Source organism: Bos indicus, chromosome 13, assembly GCF_029378745.1.
Source record: "Bos indicus isolate NIAB-ARS_2022 breed Sahiwal x Tharparkar chromosome 13, NIAB-ARS_B.indTharparkar_mat_pri_1.0, whole genome shotgun sequence".
Classification (NCBI taxonomy): domain Eukaryota; kingdom Metazoa; phylum Chordata; class Mammalia; order Artiodactyla; family Bovidae; genus Bos; species Bos indicus.
The window spans coordinates 40,068,829-40,082,245 of NC_091772.1; the positions used below are offsets into that span (position 1 = coordinate 40,068,829).

Below are 13,417 nucleotides of genomic sequence, written 5' to 3' on the forward strand. Positions count from 1 at the left end.
CACAATACTGTAAAGTAATTAGCCTCCATTGAAATAAATAAATTAATTATAAAGAAGGAATCTGCCTTCCAAATCAGGGGGTGCAGGTTCGATCCCTGGTCAGGGAGCTAAGACCCCACATGCCTTGTGGCCCAAAATACCAAAACAGAAGCAATATTGTAACAAATTCAATAAAGGCTTAAAAAATGGCCCATTTTAAAAATTAAAAAAAAAACTTTAAAAGAAGGTTCTACTTTCAATAAAGCAAATTCAAGACACTGTGTCATTCCACCTCTGTGCCCTCCAGAGGGAACAGCTGACTTGTGTTAACTCAAAATTTTGACTGAGAAGCTGTGGCCCCATCCAAACACCTCTCACTGGTTCCCTTATGATTTTAAACCTCAAGTTTAAACTAAGGCTGTGGTGGTGGTGGTTTAGCCGTTAAGTCATGTTCAATTCTTTGCTATCCCATGGACTGTAGCCCACCAGGCTCCTCTGTCCATGAGATTTTCCAGGCAAGAATACTGGAGTGGGGTGCCATTTCCTTCTTCAGGGCACCTTCCCAAGCCAGGGATCAAACTTGCGTCTCCTGAATTGCAGGAGGTTTCCTGCATTGCATGTGGATTCTTTACCGACTGAGTCACCATCTTAGCTGTTATTAATAAGCTGCAGTGATTCAAAGCAATTTGAAGAGGTACTGTCTCTTTATGCAATGCAACTCTTACATTCACATTCTCCTATTTTCTCTCTTTCTCTTTAAAAAATGTTTTGGAAGGCTACTTTAATAACTCATCTAGCGAAAAGATAAATTTTCACTGAGAATGACCGTCATGCATGAAATTATCACTAGAAAGGGCACCTGCATTTTCACAGGAAACTCTCAGAGCAAGTAAATAAAATTTCAATAATGTATGATTTTCCTTCCTCTATCCTCTTTTTCCAATGCTTTTTTTTTTCTGAAGTTTTTCCATTTTTTTCCAAAGATTTTTCAATGCTGATTTGAATGATTAAAAATAAATTAGGAGATTCTTAGCAAATGATTACCCTATAATCTTTTTCAGAAATAAGTATGAAAAGTTGTCAGAATCTTTACAAAAAAAGTTAAATTCAACATTTTCCTTCCATTTTCCACTCATCCTTCCCTTTTGCTCTCATCTCTCTTCCCTTCCCTTTGCTTTTTAATTTATCCTTATAAGAAAAATTGCATGAAAGTGCCAGCATGAAACACCAGTGATACAAAGTATTAAGAAACAATTTAATTTAAAATCCAGGGCTGGAGTTTGAATTTGCCCTGAGAAAAAGAAATAAGGAGAATGAAAAAGTAACAATGTGTTAAAAAAAAAAAAAAAAAAAAAAAACTTAGGTAGCTGGATACTCACATTGATTTTAATACCAGTTCATGACAAACATTAAAACTAATTTATTTACACCATCTGAACTGAATTCATGTCCAACTCTGCAACCCCATGGACTGTAGCCTAGAGGGCTCTTCTGTCCATTGGATTTTCCAGGCAAGGGTACTGGAGTGGGTTGCCATTTCCTTCTCCAGGGGATCTTCCTGACCTAGCGATCGAACTCAGGTCTCCCGCATTGCAGGCAGACACTTTACCACCTGAGCCACCAGGAAAGCCGTTTGAAGAGGGGAAAAGTGGGTCTGGACAGGTAACAGCCGTACAGAACACAGATGTGTACAGAGTACAGATGTGAAAGCCTTTAAAACACTCAAAGGCATTAATACCTTGCCCTAATAATAACAGTATTAGGAGGTAAACATTGAGGTTACAAATAAATTCTTTCTGTAGCCCTTAATGCTTATTTAGTCCACTAGCTTCTAATTTTTTACTATACGAATTCTGCCCAAGTTTTAAGCCATATGAATAAAAAGATAAATATCAATTTTTTGCTTAAATATTTTACAGTTCTAAGTTTATATTTTAAGAACATATTTTCTATTAGATTTATAATAACTAAGACTTAATAACAAAAAAAAGCTTCATTGAGTGCGTATACTCAAGATTCTCCCTTGACCACAGACGTCCATGTCTGTGCCACCATTTACTGAAAAATGCTAATGAGATTCTAGGAGGCGAGTCCTGCTTCTCACCGCGCAAATGTGCTGAGATATTAGTGAGGATATGATTTCTCACACTCTGGCCTTTTGATGAAACGCCTTTGCACCACCAGCGTGTCATCTTATCCTACAATTTCACACATCAGCTGCCAGGGCATCTACCCGAGAGCCTGGTTTCACGTTGCACTAATGAGTCAACACCTGTTAGGAGTGGAGAAATCTGAACCTTGTTAGCCACCGGGAAGCCTCCTGGGAGCTGGGTGTTGAGCATTGTCACACTCACCGCCAGCGTGTCTGCACTGAGGACCCTGCCAGCAGCCATGATGAAGTCCCCCACCAGCATGGAGAAGCCAGGCAAGCCCAGGGAGAAGAAGCGGGGTGGGCAGTGCCTTATGATGGTATTCAGGATATCCTAGAAGGGGAGAGAAGAAAACACCACTGTAACTTTCAAGACCACAGTTTCAAAGTCATCAGTTCATCTGTACATATGATGGCTCAGTTTCAGTTGTGTCTGACCCTTTACAACACTACAGACTGCAGCCCGCCAGGCCACTCTGTCCATGGCATTTTTCCAGCAAGAATACTGGAGTGGGCTACCTTGCCCTCCACCAGGGGATCTCCGTGACCCAGGGACTTAATCTGTGTCTCCTGTGACTTCTGCATTGCAGGTGGAGTCTTTACGGCTGAGCCACAAGGGAAGCCTGGTACATAAGGCTACTGTGTGATTATCTAAGAGAACACAGACTCATGGGACTTTTTCAGTGAGAAAGGTTCTAGGAGATGAGTTAGTCCAGAGCTACTATATTCACTTTATGGGTAAGAGAATGGAGATGCTAAACCATTCGTAGGATGACTTGTCTAAGATCTAAATCGTGGCATTAGGACCAGACGCTTCTGCCTTTTTCATGCAGAGGCAAGCTCCGTGGATGAGCTACAGGAGTCTTTGTGTGTGCTGTGTGTTAGTTGCTCAGTCGTGTCTGACTCTATGCGACCCCATGGACTGTAGCCCCCCAGTCTTCTCTGTCCATGGGATTCACCAGGCAAGAATACTAGAGTGGATTGCCATGCCCTCCTCCAGGGGATCTTCCTGACCCAGGGATTGAACCCGGGTCTCCTGCATTGCAGGCGGACTCTTTACCATCTGAGGAGTGTGGAAGTAGATAAATATATGAAACCTGCAAGCAGCTGTCAATTCTCAACTTCTTCAGTTCATGAAAGTCAAAGCACACTATTCTATGACAAACTCCTCAAGTCGGCAGAGATGGAAACTTCACTCCTTGGGTGACTGCAAGAGTGAAACAGTGGGAGTGGAGCGGGTATGAGGGCCTGCTGGGATGGATCACATGGTGGGCAGTGCTCTGGGTAGAAGTGGATGGTGAGACAGCTGTGCCCGGTACAGCGAGTGGACGATCTCCCCCGGACACCAGGCTTCTCACTGGTGGGTGGCCAGCTGGCCCCTGCCTGCCAGCTCTGTTCTAAGACTGACACCCCATTCCAGCCCATGGCAGACCGCCGCTCCCCTTCTGGATGGCATTCCTGCCATCCATGGCTGGGCCACATCTCTGAAGCCATCTGTGTGAGTGTTTGTGTGCAAAGAGGATTAGTAAGAAAACCACAAACTGTTTTCATGTTGTTCTAGGCCAAGTGCATTCATCAAATGTACTGAAGTGCTACAGGTATGTGACTTGCAGTTACATAACCTAGAATTAGTCCCCAAAAGTAGGAGTAAGAAGAAAAACACACCAAAAAACATCCCCCAAACCTTACTCAAATTTCAGGGTGGCCATTTGAAAATCCTTAAGATAATCCCGATTTAACTCGATTAGAGTAAAGGAGTAGTAATGTGCTACATCCTAACAGGTTAAGTCCTTTATAATAAAAATAACCTCAGTGAAAAACTTGTAAAAGAAAATTTTCCTGTGTTCACAAAACATTTTTCTATGGTTTCTTCCTTACACAGTCGGCTCACTCAGTGTCTACAAATCATTATGTTTATGTCCTTAAAAAATGACTGCGCAGTGCCTACTCTATTAAAACTCTTATATGGCAAATTACTTCACAACTACTAATGCAAGGTTTTAGCATTTCAGCAGACATTTTCCGATACTGAAAAATAGAGAGATCAAATAGATAAATAAGCAGATAAAAGGGAGGAAAGAAGGAGGAAAGGAAAGAAAAACCCGAACCACGCTTCTCCAGGGTTAATGTTTAAACCTGCTGTAATCACGTCCTTTGATACATTTCAGTGTCCACATCAGCCAAGGCAAACATTCTAGGAGCTGAGCAGATGGACACTGCAGTTTAGAAAGTGTGTGGTCAACTCTCGCTCCAGGAGCGGAACAAAAGATCCACCTTTTTCATAATGAAGCCTCTGATTAATGCCCTGGGCTCCTCACCACACACCTGTAATTACTCACAGAGGTACACTCTGCGCTGGGCCTCGTCGAGGGGTATCAGGCATCAAGGTCTCAGGCAGCAGATGGAAGTGCTCTTCTGTTGACATCTGCTGCCACGAAAGGATTCGTGCAAACCTGGCTTGCAAGGTAGCAGAATGCCATGCATGGGAAGATTAATAATGCAAACAACCACGATGTTAACTTGGTTAGGTTTGCCTTCATTCCATCTGTTGAGAAGAGGAACTGAGCCTTGATCCCTGTGGATTTTTAACATCTTTAGCACATACTTAAATCACAGATTTTTTTTTTAAATCACTGGAATTGAGAGGTTTAATTTTAAAAAAGGGTTTTCTGGGATGAGTTTATGGGAATTAGGAACAAAATCCTTTAACAAGCTAAAGCCAGAATTTATACATGAAATCCATTTTTGCTTCACAAGTTTCACACGTGTCAGGGCAACGAGCTGCAAATGGGGCGTTCCAAAAACTAAGTTGCCACCAGTGCTGAAGACAGCAGAAGTGCGGGCAGCAAGATCAAGTCCCAGGCTCCCCACCCCCTGGACTGCAGCCAGGCTCTTCAACGGAACCTGTTTCTATGGGCAAGAAGATTGGAAAGAGAGGGCAAGATGACAGATGGCTGGCCTGGCCTGCCCGCCACCCACGGAAGGCGGCCCCCAGGAGAAGCGGAGCCGCCAGATACAGCAGCGCTGGGCTGGGGTTAACGTGGGGGTTAAAGGGGGGGGACTGTGTGGCCAGTTGGCCAACTTAGGGCCATATGCTGGCTTATTCCGCTTACCCACACTGAAATGGAACAGCCTGAAGACTACATCTTAGTGACGACATTTTTTGAAATCAGGAACAACTGGGGTGCTGGAAGGACAGCAGCTGTACCTTCCCAGAAGAGTGGGGTCCACCCAGTGCTCGGCCATTTCCGGGAGGAGCCCTCTCTTGCCTTCCTCTCCACACATCCCGAGCACAGTCATGGCTGCAGCCTTGGCAAAGATGGAAATCCTGAGACTGAAACTTTCCGCTCAGTCAGCAGACCCTTGCAGAGACCAGACAGGACAGTGCTTCTCAAAAACCAATTATACACATACAACCCTCATGTTTTTTTTTGTCATATTCAAGTCCAAAGGGAACACTCTGTCATTTTTTAAAAAGTAACTCACTTTTTTTTTCCCATGTAAATAAGAATGTTCTGGAAAACCAGTATTCTGTGTCATGCATGTGTGTGTGTGCATGCTCAGTTGCTCAGTTGTGTCTGACTCTTTAAGACCCCATGGAGCTCACCAGCCTCCTCTGTCCATGGGATTTCCCAGGCCAAAATAGTGGAGTGGGTTGCCATTTCCTACTCCAAGGTATATTCCCGACCCAGGAATCAAACCCGTGTCTCCTGCGACTCCTGCATTGGCAGGCAGATTCTTTACCACTGCGCCATCCATGGGAAACCCCAGCCTATGTCATAGATAGGAAATAATCCTTAAATCAGTACAATTATAGTGAACCAAGGACACTGAATTTTTGCTAAAGGTTCCAGTCAGATGCAGGCTCTCCCTGTTAAAAGCGTAGTTTGCATCCTGGGTGGAGAGAGAATTCTGTCCCTGATCCAGCCGCCTGCTGGATCACAGTCACAGAGCTGGCAAAGCCGGGACAACAGCTCCTAGGGTACAACTCAGGGCTATTCCGTGCCTCCTCCTTTGTGGGAAATGGCCCTGTTCTGCAGTCAGACTCTGGCAGTGTAAAAAGAGTCCCAGGTCTGGGGGTCAAGGCCCCCTGCACGTGGTCGTGGACAGATCACACTGTGCTGAGAACTTCTGGTTTCTCTTCCAAGCAGGGGCTGATTTCCCCTGGACTTGAATGTATCAGGAAAGATGTGAACACACGCCTTTGTAAACTGGAAAGGGTCACACAGAAGTAAGTGGAATAAAAACATAAGGGAAGGACTGTGAAGGATTTTTGACTTTCTGTAATTTACTTTGTAGAATTCAGTGAATTACTATTTTGCTGATGCTCAGAAAGAGCTTTTTAAAACATTTCAAAGGTGGCCCCCAAAGCCTCTTAGATTACATTCTCCCAGAAGTTAAAACAAATACAAATGAATGCTCTTAAATAATATCCTTAGCAAAGCGTTACAGCAACCAGCCAAAGTGTATATAATTCACAGGGCAAATGATGAAATAAAAATGGGAAAAGCTCTTTTTTAGATTTGCTAGAGCCTGCTCTTCTAAGGAGTTCTAGAGTTTACCCCAATCAAGTGAGTCTGATAGCAAAAATTAGTTTCTTTTCCACATTTTAAATGGACTGAAAATAATAAGCAAAACAATAAGCTGAATGAAAAATGGACTTTAAAATAGGAATGAAGATTATTCTTGAAAACTGACCAGCATGAAACTCTTTCATGTGCTTTTGTTCAAGGGAAATCAAATTCAATCTGCGAAAAGCTGTAGGAGGAAGAACAGACCCCTAAACTAGTATTTTCCTCTCGTTTTTGGTTAAAAGTCCACACACATGCTACACTGAGTATGAAAACTAGATTGTAAGATGATAATTATGGATGTACAGCTTATCCACAGATTCGGGTTTATGGGAAAGGAGCTGGTAGGAGCATCTGTCTCTTATCGCTGATCTTACAAAAAATCAGGTAATTCAAACAGAGGCGTGTTGCTTCCTCCCCTCCAAAGCACAGTTCTATAAACACGAACCGCATTCAGCCTAGTAAATGAATCGCTTTAATTGAATGCTATGTACACAGCAACTGGAAAAACCATAAGTGATAAGAAAAACATATGGTGATAGCAACAGAAATTGGTTTATTCATTTTGCATAGTGCTGTTTCTTTAGTTCTCTTATAATTGACCTTTAGAACGATAAATGTGTAAAATAATTTTGTTTATTATGGCTCCAAACCTTCCAACAATTACACAAAATGAAAATTTAAAAGGAAGGATTCATTCTGGAAGCATTTCTATTGTTTACATAATTGCACAGCTATAATTTAGTGCTCGTGTTGTTATGGAAAATAAAAAAGGGCTATTATAGGCCATTTCAATTCAAAATATTGCACAGTGGTGTCAAAAAATGGGGGAAAAATGTTCACTATAAAGCAGTTTAAAATGGATTAACCCTGAAAACAGAAACATTTCAATATAACATTCGATGAAATACAAGTATTCAAGAAGCAGCCATCCTTCACATGGAATTAGAAATGTTGCAACTGTACTTTCACACCAATTACATATATATTATTCACTTAATATTTGCTCACGGCCCAGCAGATGATGGTGGTAACACAATAGCTGGCCATCTGTCTCCCTGCTTCCTCGGCGGCCTCGCGCCCGCTTCTCGGAGCAAATAGATCCGGTTATTCCCCCGAAAGTCACTCAGACCTTCCAGGAGGCCAAACGGAATTGTTCAGAAATAGAATCCATGTGTGCGAAGTCGCTGGAGTCCTCCTTTCACATCTGAGGGAAAATGCTAAACCACTGAATGATTTCCTCACTAGTTTTCAGAAGACACCTTTTCTCTATAATAGTCTATGGAAAGTTCTTCTGTTTGGGAAGATGTGGACTGTTGGGATCCAGGTTATCCCATTAATCTGGTTAACAGATCCCGTCCGTGGAATTACTAATTAGCAGAAGAAGTGAATGCAGAGGGTTACTTGGAACACTACCCCTGGACATAATATAAGCTTTCTTTAACAATTAAAGAGGCAGGCACAATCCTTAAGTGCCTCGACAACAAATTTCTAAGTATCAATGATCACCTTATTGGTGAGGCTGATATGCTGAGTGACAGAAAAGTCTTGGCTTCTGAAGAACCGCCCCCACCAAAGTTCAATCCCTAGGTCCCCTCACTACTGCTGCAGAGTCTCTACTCCTCTACACACCACAAACTGCGACCTGGCCCCACCAGGCTCTACACTGGTTCAGGAAGGGCTTTTGCTGCTAAGAAGGCTTTATGACTATGGCCTGTAAGTCGATTTATGTTGATATATGGCAAAAACCATCACAATATTGTAAAGTAATTATCCTCTAATTAAAATAAATTCATTAATCTAAAAAAAAAAAGAAGGAAAGAAAACATAACAGGGACTTCTGGTGGCCCAGTGGCTAAGACTCGGAGTTCCCAATGCAGGGGTTCAGTCCCCCGTAGGGGAACTAGATCCTACATGCCTCAACTAAGAGCCAGTGCAGTCAAATAAATGAATAAAAATATATATTAAGAAAAAGAAAGTTGTAACAGATCATGTCATAAGCACTGCCCTTACAGAAAGTCACTGGAAATAAACACAGAGGACAAAGCTTAAAAATTACTTTCAAGATCTGGGCCAAGGAATACGCAGTACAAGCAATTCGTTCTCTGCTCAAAAGGCCAAGTGTGGTGTAATCTGTTTGGAGGAAAGGCAGAGATTTTTATGCGTGCTGGACAAATGTGACTTCTCCAGGTGTAACTATGTTACCAAGGCCAGGAGAAATATGACAGGATAGAGTAATTGGGTTCTGCCACTGGAGAAATAAAATCACCTCCTACTTCTCACCGTGAAAAGTGCTTTGGAGAAGACACAGCAAAGGAGAGAGTTACAAACACAAAACAAACTTCTAAGGGTCACAGGCATTGCTGCTTGAACCATATGCATAGGACCAGGGACAGAATTAGAAGGCAGATGGCAGAGAAAGCCACTGCAAACCACAAGCCCTACAGGAGAGACTCAGATTTTTTTTTTTTTTTTTTAATGATTGCTTAACAATGAATCCCTCATCTGAGAAGAAACACTCAGCTCGCCTTTAAACTGATGAAGATAGGATGATTGCTCCAGGAAAAGGGAGAGACTGATTGGTTAACTGATTTTAAGAAACACTATATGAATTCTGATACTCGAGTTGACAATGTCACCAGCCTGTCTTACCTGCCTCTTTTTCTGTTTGTTGTCTATAAAAGCTTTAAATATAATTTACCCAGAATAAAAATTCATGCTTTGGAGAGTACAACTCAGTGGTTTTTAATATATTCATGGAATCGTGCACTGTCACCACTAACTTGCGAGGCTGAGAAGGGAGGCTGCAAACCCACCAGGAAGTCCTGGCACATTTACGACTTCAGAAGATGAGGGACGCTGTCGAGAGTCACAGAGAGAAGGGACTTGCCAGCTGCCCCCACCCCCGCCCCCTGGCCCTGGAGATGCCTTGGTCTGCCTCTGTAAGGACTGTCTTAGCCGTGACCCTGATAAGCCTCAAATCCACAACATGACAGTTTGCACAACAGGCTGGCCTAATGAGGGTGATGCAGGTGCTTTGGAGCGGTGATTAACCCCTCGTGACGAGACTTTAGCAAGTGAGGGCTTCAAGGAGCTGCTGCTGGTAAATGGGGGGAGGGGAGCACGGAGGCTGTGTCGGGCTTCCCTAGTGGCTCAGATGGTAAAGAATCTGCTTGCAATGCGGGAGACCCAGGTTCGATCCCTGGGTCAGGAAGGCATGACAATCCACTCCAGTATCCTTGCCTGGAGGGTTCCATGGACAGAGGAGCCTGGTAGGCTAGAGTCTATGCAGTTGCAAAGAGTTGGACATGATTGAGGCGACTTTCACTTTCACTTGGAGGCTGACGCCAGTCTTGCATGTACAGATTGAGCACTCAGCTCACTGGTCACAGACACCTCGTTCTGGAAGAGGACTGCCCTGGTAGTCAGATCTGTGCACAAAGGCATCTGTGCATCCCTAGAATCTACCAGGGCCTAGGGGGTGGGGGAGTAGGTCGGAGGATGCTAAATTCTGCTTTCTCTGCGGCTACCACTTGCTTGTTGCAGAAGAGGCTGAACTGAGTCAAGTCTCTCTATGCTCTCCTCCACCCCATCCTTTGACTGTGTTCTGCAGCAGAAGCGGGGAGTCACAGCCTCACTGAGAACAGGCTGATCAGAAACACACTCAGTTCAGTTCAGTTCAGTTCAGTCACTCAGTTGTGTCTGACTCTTTGTGACCCCACAGCCTGTAGCCCACTGGGCTCTTCTGTCTATGGGATTTCGTAGGCAGGAATCCTGGAGTGGGTTGCCATTTCCTTCTCCAGAGTATCTTCCCAACTCAGGGATGGAACCTGTATCTCCTGCATTGGAAGGCGGATCTCCTTTATTGCCTGAAGATGCCAGGGAAGCCCCAGGGAGTGAAGCACGCACGCATATGTAGGTACCAGCCAGCCAGTCACACTGTCTGCAGGTTCACTGTTTGTCCTGTCTCAGCAATACCTCAGCTAGAAACAGACGCTCCTCATGACAGTGAACCAGTCCAACCAGTCCATCCTAAAGGAAATTAGTCTGAATATTCATTGGAAGGACTGATGCTGAAGCTGAAACTCCAATACTTTGGTCACTTGATGAAAAGAACTGACTCACTTGAAAAGACCCTGATGCTGGGGAAGATTGAAGGCGGGAGGAGAAAGGAACAACAGAGGATGAGATGGTTGGATGGCATCACTGACTCAATGGACATAAGTTTGAGTAAACTCTGGGAGTTGTTGATGGACAGGGAGGCCTGGCGTGCTGCAGTCCATGGGGTCACAAAGAGCGGGACACAACTGAGTGACTGAACTGAACATGATACTGAAAAGAAATTCTTAGAGAAAACCATAAGCTGAACACACTCAGGTGCCGCCCAAGGCCATGGCCAATGTGCAGGGCAGGTATAATTGTCATCACTACTGATGCCAAGCAGAACAGTTCCTCACCCTCACGCAAAGACCCAGATTAGGCTCCAACACACACGCCTGTTCTCTCAGAAAGAAGTACCGAAATCCACTGCGGGGAAGATTCACTAAGTCTGCGTGACAGTGTATTTAGTGTTCCTTGGGACCACAAAACCTTAGAGAAGGAAGATCTGAAAGGTCATCATTTGACCTTTCCATTTTATACACAGGGAGTAAGAGGTCAATCAAGGCCAGAAAGAGACCAAGGTGTGGACACAAATCCGAGCATCAGAAGAGAAACCATCAACAGGGACTCCCTGGACATCTGTGAGCAGACAGCCTTGAACATATGACACCACGCTGAGGGCGACATTTAGCTTTCAAGGGCAAAGTATTCTTTCACCTTGATCACTCTGCTTAAGAACGCAAATATATTTTTAAAGCTATACTTTCAAGTGAAGTCAACAAGTGGCTGCTGTGGCTTAAAAATGTGCTTCCGGAATGTATACACTAGACATGCAGCCCTGATGCCCATGAAGGTGCGATCGCAGGAGGGAGGCTCCTCTAAGCAGTGACCTCTAAGGGGCAGGGGGCAGCTCCATACAGTTGAGAGTGAGGCCCAGAGCGTAGGGACCCACTGGGGACCAGCCAGCCCTCCAGGGCGACCCAGGGAAGGAAGCAACAGGTGATGGGTCTTCACAGAAGCACCATTCTGCACATGCTCACCCAAGAGTTTAAAAAAAAAAGGTATTTTATTTTAACATCTTGTTACTAAAAGGTTCTCTTTTGCTAACATCTCTCAAGCCCACAAATACCTACCAAAGGATATTTTTCCAAGGAAGAACAAAAGAAAACTGTTGTTTATTCTTTCTTTAGAAAATGTTCTCTCTGAACTGTGTTCCAGTAAATAGCATTAATAGCTGAACAATCTGCAATTACCACCCTGCCACTTATTGTTACACGTTAAAAAGAAATCAATGCACAAAAAGAGATTAATCCCCACAAGGAGAGCACTTCCTCCTAGAAACAAAACTTCCATTTTCAATGCTCTTCTTGACATTGTTTCCCTGTATCCAAGGCCAATCTTGATGGACCATAACTCACAATCATGATTTAAAAATCTCTTATATTAAAAAAAAAATCCCTCCCTTCCAAATGTAGTTGAAGCAGCCTCCTCCCCCAAGTAACTGTTTAGGACTTGAAACAGGAGAAGCCATCTCATTTCTTCTCTGCCTAAATGAAACATGAATTTTCCCAAGAACCTTCATCGAGTTCTAAATGGTTAAAGAGGATCTCATAGGTCAACAGGCGATATTCTGGTCACAGGGAATCCCTTCTGCTATCTGGCACTGGGGTTTCACTGTGCTCACCTTTCCAAGGCCCCCAAGACAGCCGCTAGGACCCTACTTCTTGGGACAAGAACCTGAAGCCAGACAAGCCCGTATGGTCATCCACATGCAAGGTCAGGGCTTAAGCCCCACAGTGGATGCCCCTTTCCTTAGTCTGCTTGTGTGGGGGCCAGGCCAGGTGGCCTAGGACAGATACCCCCAGAGTGTGAGAGGCTGCACATCCCAAATTGGTCACGTGCCCGGTGTGAACTGGACACTGGTGTGAACCAGACACTGGTGTGAACCAGACACCGGGCTGGGAAGTCCCCCAGCCTGATCTCTCACCAGACAGGGCTCTGGACCTCTGATGAAAGCCACCATCTGTGCCCATGGGCTGACCTGCCACCACACAGGCTGTGCTCTGCTCACCTTCTCCCTGTCAGCTCCCCTGGTGGCCTGCATGGGGGAACAGAGCCCCCCTGAGCCCCTCCCCGCTGTACTCACACCTACAGCCGCATCCTCACAGACAGATTGGGCTCCAGACAAGATACATCTCGGATATTTTTCATGTTGATTCTGAATCAATCAGTTCACTTCATGTGTTACTTCTTCAATTGATTTTTTTTTTTTTTAATTTATTGGCTGTGCTGGGTCTTCGTGGCTGTGTGGGCTACTCTCTGGTTGTGGTACAAGGGCTTCTCATTGTGATGGCTTCTCTTATTGCAGAGCGTGGGCTCTAGGTGCACAGTCTTCAGTACTTGGGGCTCCCAGGCTCTGGAGCACAGGTTCAGGAGCTGTGGCACACAGGCATAGTTGCTCCAAGGCAGGTGGGATCTTCCTGGACCAGGGATTAAACTGTTGGCAGGCAGATTCTTTACCACTGAGCCACCAGGGAAGCCCTCACTTTACAAGCTGAACCATAGGAACTGTACCTCCCTCCTCTTTTTTTGGAAAACCAGTCCCATGTTGGCAATT

General features: G+C 44.5%; 1 protein-coding gene across 5 annotated transcripts in view; it reads right to left on the reverse strand.

Moving 5' to 3' along the window:
- Positions 1 to 13,417, reverse strand: part of RALGAPA2 (Ral GTPase activating protein catalytic subunit alpha 2) — a 290,293-nt gene that overhangs the window by 126,860 nt on the left and 150,016 nt on the right. For all 5 annotated transcript variants that reach the window (XM_019973256.2, XM_070801052.1, XM_070801051.1 and 2 more), the window contains one exon: positions 2,334 to 2,462. In XM_019973256.2, coding sequence (XP_019828815.2) covers positions 2,334 to 2,462 — 129 coding nt within the window. The remainder of the gene's footprint in view (positions 1 to 2,333; positions 2,463 to 13,417) is intronic.